Source organism: Patella vulgata, chromosome 6 (genome assembly GCF_932274485.2).
Source record: "Patella vulgata chromosome 6, xgPatVulg1.2, whole genome shotgun sequence".
In the NCBI taxonomy this organism is placed as follows: Eukaryota; Metazoa; Mollusca; class Gastropoda; family Patellidae; genus Patella; species Patella vulgata.
In genome coordinates, this window is record NC_065884.2 from 26,451,870 (window position 1) to 26,467,642 (window position 15,773).

General features: G+C 33.6%; 1 protein-coding gene across 1 annotated transcript in view; it reads left to right on the top strand.

The window, feature by feature from the left end:
* LOC126823448 (protein unc-119 homolog B) overlaps positions 1-15,773 on the top strand; it is a 30,936-nt gene that overhangs the window by 3,675 nt on the left and 11,488 nt on the right. The window contains exon 2 of the mRNA XM_050552312.2: positions 11,943-12,056. Coding sequence (XP_050408269.1) covers positions 11,943-12,056 — 114 coding nt within the window. The remainder of the gene's footprint in view (positions 1-11,942; positions 12,057-15,773) is intronic.

Below are 15,773 nucleotides of genomic sequence, written 5' to 3' on the forward strand. Positions count from 1 at the left end.
AACTCTCTTCCTAATTGAGCTAGAATGTTCAAACTTGGTGTATGTGTTTATTAGGTCAATGCCTTGATGGAGTTCGAAGATGAGCATTTTCCGCTTAGGGTAAGCAGAGATAAGCAATTTGATTGGTTGATGCTTTGGGACACGATAACTCTCTTCCTAATTGGGCTAGAATATTCAAACTTGGTGTATGTGTTGATTAGGTCAATGCCTTGATGGAGTTCGAAGATGAGCATTTTCCGCTTAGGGTAAGCAGAGATAAGCAATTTGATTGGTTGATGCTTTGGGACACGATAACTTTTAATTGAGCTAGAATGTTCAAACTTGGTGTATGTGTTTATTAGGTCAATGCCTTGATGGAGTTCGAAGATGAGCATTTTCCGCTTAGGGTAAGCAGAGATAAGCAATTTGATTGGTTGATACTTTGGGGCACGATAACTCTCTTCCTAATTGAGCTAGAATGTTCAAACTTGGTGTATGTGTTGAGTAGGTCAATGCCTTGATGGAGTTCGAAGATGAGCATTTTCCGCTTAGGGTAAGCAGAGATAAGCAATTTGATTGGTTGATGCTTTGGGACACGATAACTTTAGTTCTAATTAAGTGAGATTGATGAAACTTGGTGTATAGATTTATTATATGAACACCTTAACTAAGTTCGATAATGAACATTTTTTGCTGAGGGTAAGCAGAGTGATAAGCAATTTGATTGGTAGAAACTTTGGAACACAATAACTCTCCTTCTAATTGAGGTAGAATGTTCAAACTTGGCATAGGTGTCTATTAGGTGAATGTTTAAACTTGATGTATATGTAGATGTTCATTAGGTGAATGTCTTGACTGAGTTCAATAATTAACATTTCGAGCTGAAGCTAAGCAGAGCTAATCGATTTCATTTGTCGATGGTTTGGGACAAGATAATCTTGATTCTATCTGATAGAGAGTGATGAAACTTAGTGAAAAAAATAAATGTGCGATTAATTAATATGTGTCATCTATTTATTTTGCAATTTCGGCGGGGGACATCAGCCTCACTGTTGGCTTGTTTTTTGTTACGTTAGAAATCTTCGTTAGAAAACAATTTCGTCTGCTTTTTATCGTGTATTGCTATTTTTGTTAAATCGGGCGCACTTCGATTAACTAGACACACACGATATTTTACGGGAATTTTTACTTTGATTTATCATTTTACAATACGTTAACATATATTTATTTTTTTATATGATATAATTACTTGATGTCTCGCTACGTGAGTGGTACTACTTGATTCCCTATTTCCGGTTTAATAGTCCCTATTCATAGAGTTATGTCCCTGTATTATATAGTACCGTATAATGAATTGTGTCTGGGTAGTTCGAGTAGAAAATGTCACTCAGAGAATTTAGTTTTGTTTATAAAATTTTATTCAATATTTTATACACGTTGAAAGTGTTCAGAAAGCCTTCTAGTCTTCAAATGTGGATTATCCTTGTGTTAATATCCAAAATGACAGGCATATTAATGATTCGCAGTTCCTTTAGATTTTAATTTTTGATTAGCAACGGACAAAATATGTATCGCAAATTGCGCTGCGATACTGGTTGTCGGCAGCCCTGCATGTGTGGCTTGATTGAGTGTTCAAAATGATTTAAATTCTTTTGATCTTTAACATTAAGAGATACATTATGTAAGATTTAGATAAAGAGCTAGCCATTCTTGCTATATAATAGTTTTAAAATAGATAATGTAAAATGAATAATTTGAAAATTTCATTCAAATTACTCTATTGCGAGCGAAGATATTGGCCTTTGAAGGTTTGACAAGACGTGTGCAATAATTTCAATCACTGTACTGTTGTTCGAAGCTAAGTCTTGCTCCTACATTTTTAGCTTTTCTCAAAATATGGCTGAACTGCTCTAATCTATTTTATATCGGAGAAATCCGATGCCATCGAGAGTTGATTATTGCCTGGATATGTTAATAATGTCTAATTAATAATTTAGAGAACATTTCAGGCCTAAAGAAAGACCTGCAATAGGCAGATTTAGCTCTTGCATAATGTATGTTTAATTTAAGCATTATTAAAGGACAATATTGGTGTCAGTCATTATATATGTGATAGAACTAATTAAACACGTTCCAAATATAATTTTAACACAGAGATCATTGCTACGATAGCTGAGTAATAATACAGGTTTCCTGAATTGGAAGTGACGAATGCCAAAGGAAAACACGAGTCATACATGTACCTCTATATAACTGACTGATGTGACGGGTGATAACAGATACCGGTACACGGCCGAATTTCTGCTCACTAATAATTCCTTCCAAGACCAAAAGTTGTTGTGTGAGACTGTGAGAGGATGACAATTCATAAAAAGAATTGACTGCCACTAGATAAGAGAACACGAAAGAAAAACAGAAAAGATCTGCGCATTACCATGTTTTTATAAGGTATAGAATGAATATAAACAAGGGAATGTACGTACTATTTCTATTTTTCTTGTGTTCTCTTATCTAATGACATTCAGTTACTTTATTGAATTGTCAGGTATCCTCTTACAGTATCATATAACAACTTTTGGTCTTCGAAGGAATTTATTAGTGAGCAGAAATTCGGCCGTGTATCATGATCATACAAAATAAAAACCAGCATGTTCCAAATATTATTCAAATCTGACGTAAGGTACAATGTATGGTCCAGGGATCTTAATTGGCTGTTTTTTGTCGACTTTAGCCGATTGATCTTTAATATAGCCGATTGGTAAAACAATGAACCGGCCACTAAGGTATCACAAATCAATCTACTTTCGGCCGATATACATGTACATGTACAAAGAATTATCTGGCCGATTGGTAAAACAATGAACCGACCACCATGGTCATACATGTAGTTCATATTACTTGATACTGCCAGGGCTGTCAGTAATTTTTCACAGTTCATTAGCACCACTGCTAATCAAAAAGTCCAATTTTGCCAAAATTGATTAGCAAATTTAAAAACTGATTAGCAAATTTAAAAATTGATTAGCAGTTTTACAGTTTCAACATATTACTAATGATGTCATTATTTTAGCCAGCTACTAGTTTACAATGCAATATGGACTTTCAGATCATACACAGATGCAGCTATGGCGGGTGTGGTGCCAGGCAGGGTAAGCTTACTCTTCTGGACACCTGTTACCACTGTTTGTCGTGTATTTTGTACACGGTGAACAGTCCATATATGCATGCTGATTACACTATTTTGCCTTATTACACTATACCGTTTTTTTAGGACTTCGAATTTTGTCTAATGGTTTGGATTGTTCGTACTTGGTTTTATTTTATTTTACAGTGAAAAAAAGGGAATTTTACTAGAAAGATACAATAAATGTATTGTTCCACAATTAACCAAATCTATCAGTTCTGACAGAACTTGTGGCCATATAAAGTTCCCATTACTTTCTTTTGATTTCATGCCACCTTCCTTTTTCTCTTAAATTACTGGTGCATGATTTGCATTGTTTGAAAAATATCAAATTTCTCATAGCTTATTCCACTCTAATATGTAGGTTTACTCCAAATAATTATTTAACAGTTAATTAAGAAAACAAAATCCAAATATCTATGCTAGATAATACAAGTAATCTGGCGATTAGCCTACTGTAGATTGCAAAATGTAGGAAAGTAAAACTTCAAAAAAAAAAAATGTAGAATGGGGTTGTTGACAGATTACAGAAAAAGCAAGTATAGAAAAAAATAGAACAAGTTAAGTGTACCAATTACAATAGGGTACATGTACAAATGTACATGTGTATGTAACATTGATCGATGGAATTTTGCTTCATCATATCACTGTAAAAATACTGAATAGAATTGAACCAGTCAGTATAGACTGATGTTCCTAGAGATTCAACTCAACAATATTGTAATTTGTAAGGGAATCATTTTGCGCTCAAGTCACAACTCGTGCTCAGTGAGATTATTGTTCATTGTCGGGTGTACATACAATACATGCCCATCTTCCTTAGTCCTGTGCCCCTGTTGGTGCAGAAAAGTATTTTCAACCCCATTTCATTTCACGGCAGAGATGCAATTACGTTGTGTAAACTATTAATTTCTAAATTATATGTACATATTAGACCTTATGATTGGTAATGTGGAACCAATAGAGGTGCTTGATTCTTAACCGATATGCCATTTATATTATTGGTTCTTGTATTTCGCAGTCCTGAGAGAACATGTCTATTGTTTAATTTAGCTCTGGTTGAGTCAGCCCATAAGATAATTTACACATGTATTTATTATTAATAACTAATGTGCGATAAATTTGATTTGTAAATCTATATCTGAGTGTTTAATATACATATAGTAAGCTTATTACATATTTGCATACGTACAAGCCTAATTACTGTATCATTGAACTACATACATGTACATCATGTCTGAATCTGCATGTATATATGTGACATGATAGTCATAGATCAATATTATACAGTATTATTACACAATGTACATTGATGCTTGAGTTAATAAATTCTTTTCACCTATTTCACATTTCTCATATTGAAATTTTACCAGTATCTATTATTTTACACCCATAAAGGTAGTTGCTTGGCTTCATGAGGGTTCATGTACTTTTTCTCCTGCACTGTTTGATGTAACCAAATTTGGTACATGTAGGTACATGTAATTACAGAAGCAAGATTAACTAATGCTTCTGCAAGACAAACATAAAAGTAAACCAACTACATTTATTTAGATTTGGGTACTTAAACTTTTTAAGTGCAACAATAAAGAAGAACGTACATGTACTTATGCAGTGTACTATGAGGTAAATTATGCCCAGACAGCGGCAACATGGAGACAAAAATATACTTCTTGGGTACCGACCACGTTATTTAAACTCCAGCATAGTTTATCAAGCAAGCCACTTTTCTGCAGTGTGCCATGAGGGAAAATTTTGTCCAGGCAGTGGCTGATTTGTCTTCACTTATTTCAAAATCCAACTGACATAGGTTCCATTTCGTGCACACCACCGTACACTGGACCTTGGTGGAGCCATGCTGGAAGCAGACCCGGTTAGTATAAAGAACAATCCTATTGAATTTCAGCAATTTTTGTGTATTACCTCTAGAATTATGGCTCTTTTCCCTTTATTGAACCTAGTGAACGCTATAACACCGAAATTTACATGTACTGTACATGTATCATCCGATCTTTGTGAAATTTATATGTATTATTTAAATTATTGAAACCACAAAGCCTATTGAATTTCAGCAATTTACAATAATTACTTATGGCCCTTGTTTCACTTTGTTCAGCCTTCCACCTGCTGCTTCCATCTTTACAGCTGAACTCCAGGCAATTCTTCAGGCTTTGGAGTTAGTCCAATCATCTTCTAACTTAAACTATATAATTTTTACCGATTCTTTGTCCTCGCTACAAGCAATAAACAATAAACAGCTTGATCACCCATTAATAGCAGACATTTATAGTCTGCTTTTATCTAACGAGTTAATCAGCAAGGACATTGTCCTTTGCTGGCTCCCCAGTTTATGGATATCAAAGGGAATGATCAAGCAGACTCGGCTGCCAAGTCTGCTTTAGATCTTCCCATATCTGAATTTTTAACGCCATATAAAGATTTTAAATTTATTATAAATAATTTCATTTATGGCCGCTGGTAACGGTCTGGGGATTTTGCAGGCACAAATAAACTTCATCATATTAAGCCTCTCTTAGACTGGCCAAGCTCCTATAGAACCAGCAGGAGGGATGAAGTTGTTTTGTGTCGCTCTCGCATTGGTCATACCTTTTTAACTCATATTTTCATTTTGAAGCGAGAGCCTCAACCAGAATGTGTTCACTGTCATGTTCCTTTGACAGTAAAACACATCTTGATTGAGTGCAATCATCTCAAAAACATAAGATCGAAATATTACCGTTGCCAGCCTCTACGTCATCTATTTGCCCCTGTCGATCCGGCGTCCACAATTGCTTGTGGATACTCTAGAGGCCAAAGTTAATATCCGATTGGTCTTAAATTTATACACAGTGTTTAAGGTCATGAGACGAAGAATCCTATTGATTTTCAGCAATTTCCGATAATTACTGCCAGAGTTATGGTCCTTGATCACTTCAAAAAATCTTGTGGACACTCTAGAAGCCAAAGTTAATATCCGATTGACCTTAAATTTATACACAGTGTTTAAGGTCTTGAGTCGAGGAAGCCTATTGATTTTCAACGATTTCTGATAATTACTGCCAGAGTTATGGCCCTTGATCACTTCAAAAAATCTTGTGGACGCTCTAGAAGCCAAAGTTAATGTCCGATTGACCTTTAATTTATACACAGTGTTTAAGGTCATGAGAAAAAGAAGCCTATTGATTTTCAGCGATTTCCGATAATTACTGCCAGAGTTATGGCCATTGATCACTTTGAAAAATCTTGTGGACGCTCTAGAGGCCACAGTTATATCCAATTGACTTCAAATTTATACACAGTGTTTAAGGTCATGCGACGAAGAATCCTATTGATTTTCAATGATTTTCGATAATTACTGCCAGAGTTATGGCCCTTGATCACTTCAAAAAATCTTGTGGCTGCTCTAGAGGCTAAAGTTAATATCCAATTGACTTTAAATTTATACACAGTGTTTGAGGTTATGAGAAGAACAATCCTATTGATTTTCAGCGATTTCTGATAATAACTGCCAGAGTTATTTCCCTTGATCACTTCAAAAAATCTTGTGTACGCTCTAGAGGCCAAAGTTAATATTCGATTGACTTTAAATTTATACACAGTGTTTAAGGTCATGAGACGAAGAAGCCTATTGGTTTTCAGCGATTTCCGATAATGATTTCTAGTATAAAGGCTAAAGTTATCATCCGATTGACTTCAGATTGATACACAGAGTTTAAGATCTTGAGACGAACAAGTATATTGATTTTCAATGAATTTTTATGACTTGAACAGCTAAATTCATGATACTAAAAGTTTGGTATACAAAACGTTAGCATGGGGCAGAACTTTATAAAAACCAAACAAATTCTAATGGTTTTCTGTTAATTACACATGAGTTGTTGCTCTTAATCAGATTTTAGTGTATTATAAATGTTTCATTACCGAAAAAAGTAAGAATATGCGACAACTCTTGTTGACTGTCCGGACGATTTAGCTGCTGTGGGTGTATGTTTCGTTGCCTGGCAACCTTTCTTTAATTTTAGTTACTGTGATATTGTTTTTATTTATGCATATAAAACTTTATCTGTGATATTTATTTAACTTGTCTCGCATAAATCACCATATGTTTGGCGCAATATAGCCCGGTTGGAGCTGATGTGCCCTTAAACAACATTTCATTTCACTTTGTTCAACCTTGTTAATGCTCGATTGATGTAAGTTATCATCCGATATGTATGAAATTTATATGCATCATTTACATTTGTGAAACGGGGGTCTATTGAATTTCAGCAATTTCCGTCAATAAATTCTAGAGTTATAGTTATGGTGATTGTGAACGTTTGAATGACAAAAGTAATCATCTGATCTGTATGAAATTTATATGCATTAGTAAAACGAAAAAGCCTGTCAAATTTCAACAATTTCTGTAGATTACTTCCAGAGTTGAGACCCTTGTTTCAGTTTGTAGAACCTTGTGTACCTTCAAACGACAAAAAATATAATCTGATCCATATGGAACTGTCTTGTAAAGGCCCCCAATTACAGTGTACCTACAAAGGAATAAATATGCAACAACCCTTGTCGACTGCTCAGATGATTTAGTTGCTGTGGGCGTATGTTTTCTCAAAATCTGTCTTTGAAATTCTCTCCAATTGGCCTGGGTGTTTTTGGTGATATCTCACCCATCAAAATGGTGCCAAAATGAAGCCTGTAGCCCAAGGAAATGTGATTATGTGTATAACTCAATATGACCAAAATGCTACTTACTAATACTATCCATTTCGATTTGATGGGTCACTGCATTTTTCGAAGATTATTCATAGTCTATTTTCACTGAAGGGTAACCCAACCCACTGTTTTCCTGCTGTTCAAAGATCACATGTAGTATTTGCTTCAAATTTCAAAACAAATTACTAATATTAATATTTAACTTGAGTCTTGCTTTTGAAAATAACTCACTAGTAAATTGGTGAAAAAAATCTTATTGAAATCGAATCTTCTTTTTATGATTGAGCTTGTCATATACCAAATCAAAACACCAAACAAAATGGAGATTGTTTGATATATGAAAGCTTTTATATGTACATTTAGACTTATTGTTTAAATATTTCGTCTTTGATATGGAAAGACGATATATAAAGATATTTTTTTTAAAAAATGACACTAAGACTAGAGCTGTTTGTTCAAAACTTCCTTTTTATTGCTTATCCTTTGATATAATGTTTTTGATCTGTCAAAGGCTGTTTATGAATCATCCAGATCCATTTTCAATATAGCTTTTTTTCTTATTTTACTTCTTATCAAATTTAAAATCTTTTAACTCTGATCTCGTACTGTTAGTAATCATGATTCCTATACTGATCAGATCATCATTCTAGACACAGTGTGTATGATGTACAATGTACATACTTCTGCATGTAACTCTAGAAGCTACAGTGTATGATGTGCATACAGAAGTTGCAGTATCCAAATGCTGCAGTGTACATTGTACATAGATCTAATTGATACTAACTCTGAACGGCACAGTATACATTGCACATAGATGTAGTCATGTAGATCTTAAGTGGGGGACAGACGAGCGTATTTTTTCGCCCGATCGCGGCGAATTTTAAAATCGCTCGAAAAATACGCCTGTGTGCCCCTTCAAGGCGACGATGATTCTGCTCGGCGAACTATTGGCCCGATCAATCGAGAGCTCGTATCTAGCATGTTGGATATTTCCGGCCGAATATTTTTCGCCTGCGATTAAATTCGCTCGTGTGCCCGTGTCGAGCATATAATATCGGGCAATTCATTTTTTAGGCCAATTATCGACATCTTTGATATCACATGATTTCAAAATAGCTGCCTTTTTGTACAAGTCACTTGATCGACAAGTCACGTGATTGACATAATTACTCACAGAGTGGCGTACGCTCTCGAGACGATCGCTACGTGTGCCCGTTCGTTATCGGCCGTAGAAAATCGCTGGCGAATTTCAATCGCCGAGATCGGGCAGAAAAATACGCTCGTCTGTCCATAGCATTAACTCTGAATGCCACAGCGTATGAGTAACATGTAGGTCTACGTACATCTATTACACTAAATCAATGCTACAGTATATGATGTGTATATGCATTTAACTCTAAATGCTAGTGTACAATGTACATCAAACTCTAAATGCTAATGTACAGTGTACATCAAACTCTAAATGGTACAGTGTACCTAATCTTATACTAAATGCTACATTTTACATACATCTGACTACAGTTTACAATGTACTTACAGTTACATCTACATGTAAATGTGCAATAATTTAACTCTGAATGCCACACTGTAAATACACATACTCTAGCTATGATTATGAATGCCACAGTGTACAATGTACATACATGACATGTACATCTAATTCTAAATCTATGCAGTGTAATGTTAATTTAGGTGCGGTAAAGAAATATAATCCTTGCATGAAATGTCACATCCCTGTCCATGTCCTGATTAGCCCCTACGGTAGATCTGTATTTAAGTTAAGTCTTAACAGGTTATTGTGATGCAGATTACAACCGTCATTGTAGTAATTAGGATTTTCTTATATCTACTAATAGGCTTTGTTATTTTCGAGCTGAGATTATTTCTATTGTTAAAGTATGATGTCGTACTATACAGGCATCCCTGTCCAACAGTGTATGATATATTGTGTGATGTATTGATTTCCACTGTCTGTTGACATTTCACCACATTTTGTTGTTCTAATCGCCTCATTACTATGATCAAGTAGTTCTGTGTAAAAATAATTGGTGTTGCTTTATCTGAAAATCTGAAAATATTGATACAATTATATTTCCTCTATGTACATGTACATGTAGAGCATCTGCGAACTGTATGCTTGTACATGTATGTAAATTACATTGTAATTTATTGCTTTTCTAGGTCAGGTACATATATAACTTAATTTTTATACACTTACATGTAGATTTGATGGTATGGTAAGCTTATTCAGATTGTAAGATTATTGTGATTACATGTACCTGTCTGCACTTCCGTCACAGTAATAGTTAAGTTCTTGTAAATACTTGTGACATTTTTCTATAGTTGCGGGGATTATAAGCCTACATGTAGTTTAAAGTTATAAAGAGGAACCCGATTGAAGTTCAAATCAATTTTTCACCCATTTTGTTCCCAAACCCACTAAAGTCTTCAATAAAAATAAAATCTTGAGTTTTTTTCGGACAGACTGAGGTCCACTACATACATTTGTAAACTGGTAGTGCACATAAAAAATGATTGACAGTTGGAATGCTAAGAAGAGTTGTCAGAAACACTGCAACCAGACAGAGTTCTCCCCTCATTTATTGTACACGTACACATAACTATAGAAATTATTATGTTATTGTTAGTCTCAATATGGTCAATTAAGGGTTGTTTTTTTGGGGATTGTATTAAAGAGAAAATTCTGAGTTACAAATCAACAGAGTTTTTGAGATGGAGATGATGAGGTTAGAGATGTACATGTATTGCACTCTAGTCTTGCATCCTATCCATCACACTATATCATGGACAGCTTGGACATTACAGTCTATTAAATATTTTAGATGTATAGATGATAATGAATTATGTAAGATACATTGTTGTTAATTACATACACTGTATACATGTATTTACACCTGACATGTTACAATGTAGATGACGGTTATTATTAATACATGTACACACCTGTAATAACCACATTCTCTATAGTCCTTGATCATCTTGTTTTCTATGTAGTTACAATGTAGATGATTGTTATTATTAATACTTAAAGGAGCTAAATTGCTAATATTTTTAACCTAATTTCAAATCATTTATGTTCCGCAAAATACGCCAGAAGCCTCAATCAAATGGCAATCTTTAGGGTCTGGTTATTCCAATCTACACCGATAGTATTTATTGCGCATGCTCTTCAGATAAGATATGGTGTCACTGTTTGACATGACTTGTGGGGTATGTCTAGCCTCGTTTTTCGAATCCATTGTTACAAATGGCACTGAAACGTATTGTGGTACACGATTCGTGTACCAAATGCAAAATGTTTATTTTGTCTTAAATATTGGATATCAGAAGCCCATCTTTTACCGGTAAGATCACAACATCAATGTTGATTTAAATTGACAAATAATTTGTGTTTTCAGTGTCGAAAATTTTGGATGATACTGAGTTAGAGACTTAGCTACTTTAATAGTATACATGTACACACATGTAGTAACCGTGTTCTCTTTACTCCTTGGTCATCTTGGTTTCTATAATTTTGCCTTCGGTACTGTTTGTAGCCATTTTGTATCTGTGCAAATTTAATTTGTCAGTGCTCTAGTATGTGACATGTAGTTCAAATTGAAAAAAAATATTTAATAAAGTTTACTGACTTCAGGACACCATTTTGACTCTTTACAAAAGTCAAGACTTTCACATGATGAGTTCAAATATAGTGGTAAAGAGAGAAAGAACATGTGTAGTCAACATGGCACAATATGATGTTATTAAGTCTGGTCATCTGTGTAGGACTCTTATGTGAACCCCTCTACCTGCTACTTGGAATTGAGATTATAAAATCCTGTTAATTTGAAAAGAGCCATTACCATTTGCTGAGAATGATAGCCCTAGCCAGAAAATGTATTCATGTGGCACTTAATAGAATGTAATTCAACATTAAGATTGGAGAAGAATTTTTTTTTTTTGTGAGGTTGAATACATTGATTAGGGCCTAATACATTGAACCTACATGTATATGTAACTATTGCTACTTTGTAGGATAAATTTAATATTTTTGTTGGTATGTATTTTTCAGAATATCTATGTCCAACAGAAGCTAATGTATATGGTATAGATTTTACACGGTTTAAATTACGAGATTTAGACACAGGAACAGTGTTGTTTGAAGTCGCTAAACCACCACCCTCAGGTATTTACTGGTTTTTCATTTAATTTTAGTGTCAAATATCATTAGGCCATTAGAGTTGGAGAGTTATGGAGAATAAAAGCTCAATAGCCCTCAGTAAAATTAATTCGTTTGAAGAAATGCAACTTAAAATGTTGTTTTATAGAATTACAGATGAGTGTGTATAATTGATGCAAATGCAAAAAATTCTGAGGATGATTTCAATGTGAAACTTAAATCTTTGTACAAATAATTTGTACATATTTGTTGTATGGGATTGAACTCACAAGATGAAATTTTAAAAAGTACAACAAAAACAAATTTGCTACATATGTATAAATAATGCAGATTCTTTTTCAAATGTACATTGTAATTAGAGTTACATGTATCTAGATTCAAATATTGGTCAACAAATTTGAATCTAGATAACCTACATGTAAGTATTTTATGATGAAGTATCTAGGTAATTTGGCGAGACTGTATTAGAAGAAGAGAATTTTTATTCCAGTTTACGTTTTGGGAGCAAGCCCTATCAAAGCACCCTGGAATAAAACTTTTTGTCTCGTAATACAGTCTTGTCAAGTTTGTTGCCTGGGTAAATTGTACCATATATTTCATTTATATTTTAATTTGCTCCCCAACTGAATAACTGAAATATGATCTTGACTGCAGTGCACTGTAAAGGGATTCTTCCAACTGTCGGCTTTACTTTCACTTTCAGTAAGGAGTTAATTCATCAGTGTTGGATTTTATTTATTTTAAGACATACTGAGTATATTGTATTTTTATAAGGTGTATTGTCCGTCCGTCTGTCTGTCTGTCCGTCTGACTTTTTGGGACACAATAACTCTTTCTAATTGAGCTAGAATGTTCAAACTTGGTGTAGGTGTTTATTAGGTCAGTGCCTTGATGGAGTTTGAAGATGAGCATTTTCTGCTTCTGGTAAGCAGAGATAAGCAATTTGATTGGTTGATGCTTTGGGACACGATAACTTTAGTTCTAATTAAGTGAGGGTGATGAAACTTGGTGTATAGTTTCATTACATCAATACCTGGACTAAGTTCGATAATGACCATTATCTGCTCAGGGTAAGCAGAGCTATAAGCAATTTGATTGGCCAAGACTTTGGAACACAATAACTCTTTTTCTAATTGAGGTAGAATGTGCAAACTTGGTGTAGGCGTTCATTAAGTGAATGCCTTGATGGAGTTCGATGATGAATATTGTCTGCTTACGGCAAGCAGAGATAAGCAATCTGATTGGTTGATGCTTTAGGGCACGATAACTTTAGTTATAATGAAGTGAGAGCGATGGAACTTGGAATATAGATTCATTATATCATGGTGAGAATTTTCTGTTTAGGCGGAGAGTGATAAGCAATTTGATTGGTCAAGACTTTGGAACATAACAACTCTGCTTTTAATTGAGGTAGAATGGTTAAACTTGATGTAGATGTCTTGACAGAGTTCAATGATTAACATTTCGAGCTGAAGCTAAGCAGAGCTACATTGTTAGGGAGGTCAAGATAAATTTTGACTTTAATTATAATGAAAATGATTGTGTTAGTCATTTTGTTCTCATTTACTTGAACATTTCAACGAAAAAAAATATTGAAATCCGTTCAGTATTTTTCGATTCACAGCAAAACTAATCGGCCATTTTTTCAACATTTTTGGAATATGTCCATGCAGAGTCAATAGTAAAGTAAAGGGAGAATTACCACGGTGACAATACCCTTTTCAATGCAATATTAATCAACTTTTAATGCATTTTTATTCATAACTTTCTTATTATTGATATGATCGCAATATAATTTGGAACATTGGTCGCACAAGTATCCATGACGATAATGAATATAAATTTAGTTAAATTATGTGCATACATAATGAGCTAATTTGCATAAATTATGCGTAATGGTCTTAATTTTTTCAATGTTTCTATAAAGATGGACATTTGTCATCAAATAAGTGGAGAAATAAGGTTTTGATGTCCATTTCAAAGTATCAGGGTGAATTTTAAGTAAAACAATGGAAAATAATATACGGTTATATGCAAATTAACTTACCTAATTTGTATATTCTATTTAATATCATGCAATATCAGAACTGTATATTGTTCATTGTTTTATTCATTTAAAAAAAAAACTATTAAGTTAAGGCTTCTTAGTACATCAATTTTCAAACACATGGACTTAAATTAAAATCATGAATATTTTTTTTAAGTAAGCTAATTTGCATATTTTATGCTAATTTATGATAAAATTTGTGGCTTGCTTTCTTTATGACTTGCACATGTATGCTTTATATAAAATTGTCAACATACTTTAATAATCTCAAATATTAAAAACTAGGTGTTTGAGCTTTGTAAATAATTATTTTCAATATCTTGAGTGCTTTATTGCATAATTTATGGATACTATTCTTGGTTGGGCCTATATAGGCTATACCGGTATATAAAATTGTGTGCCTTGTTTGTCGTGTGTAATTGTTTATACTGTTTATTTATATATAATGCACATAACCTTAAGGTTGTTTTATGCAATAAAGTTTCTTCTTCTTTCTTCTATAACCACGCTCATTTTCTAACTGAAAAACTTCGGCTTTTTTTACAAAGATCATCATATTTTAAGCATTACTGACCAACCTTCAAGTAAACTGTCTTTATAAGCGATGATATTTCTTGGTTTATCAAAGAACAAAACTTTAGTATGTTCCTATCAACCAATTTTGGTTCCATCATTTGCCGTTGTCATCGACGCGTCCGCCATATTGGTTTTTGCAAAGCGGAAGAATTCATGGAAAGGTCATTTAAATTGAATTTTTACATTGGTTCCCAAGTATTATATTACATTATTCTGACATGATCATGGAGAAGAACGGTTTATTGTTTATTCATGGGCGTTGATTTATCATTTTTTGAAATTTCATACAAGGAAAAATACATTTATTGGGAATTCCATACAGAAAAATTGCATTTTCTTCAAATAATCGGTCAATTGGGTCACGTAACTCTAGAAAATTCTATTTTCAGCAACATCCCAGTATTCCTCAGGGAATTCCCTTTAGTTTGATACGTAATTCGTGATAGTGACCACACTTAAGGCCATTTTACACGATCCTACTTTTGTTCAAGAACATCATCCAATATTTGTAGGATGATGTTCAAGGTCATGAGGCATCCATGAACATGTCAATTTACACCATACAGCATTTAGTAAACATGTTCAAGATTGTTGATGAATGTTTTATGGATTTTGGAGGGAAACCTCACTGTTCCATCATGGATTCCCACAGAAGGTTGGTTTTCATTGAAGCAATCAATCAATCAATCAGTTAGATTTAAAAGACAATTAGATTGCCCCATTATATGTTAATCTTAATCTCAAGGGGACAAGTGTCAAACCAAACAGTAAATTCTAATGGCCTTCAAGTATCTCATCATTTTATGTTATTGGTTACTTTATATAGAAAAAAATGTTCAATTTTGTTTTAAAGTCATGCTGAATAATTTCCCAGTCATACATTGTTTATTGACAAACTATTTATATTAATTACAAATTTTATCCAATTACTTGAAATTAAATGTAGTTACAGTTACAGCAACAGTTTTTGTCACCACCGCCCTTGATGTAATATTTTATAAAAATGACGATTGACGAAAAAATTATTATTGTGGATTGATTAAGACTTTTATCAAATTACTTGAAATAAAATGTAGTTACAGTTATAACAACAGTTTTTG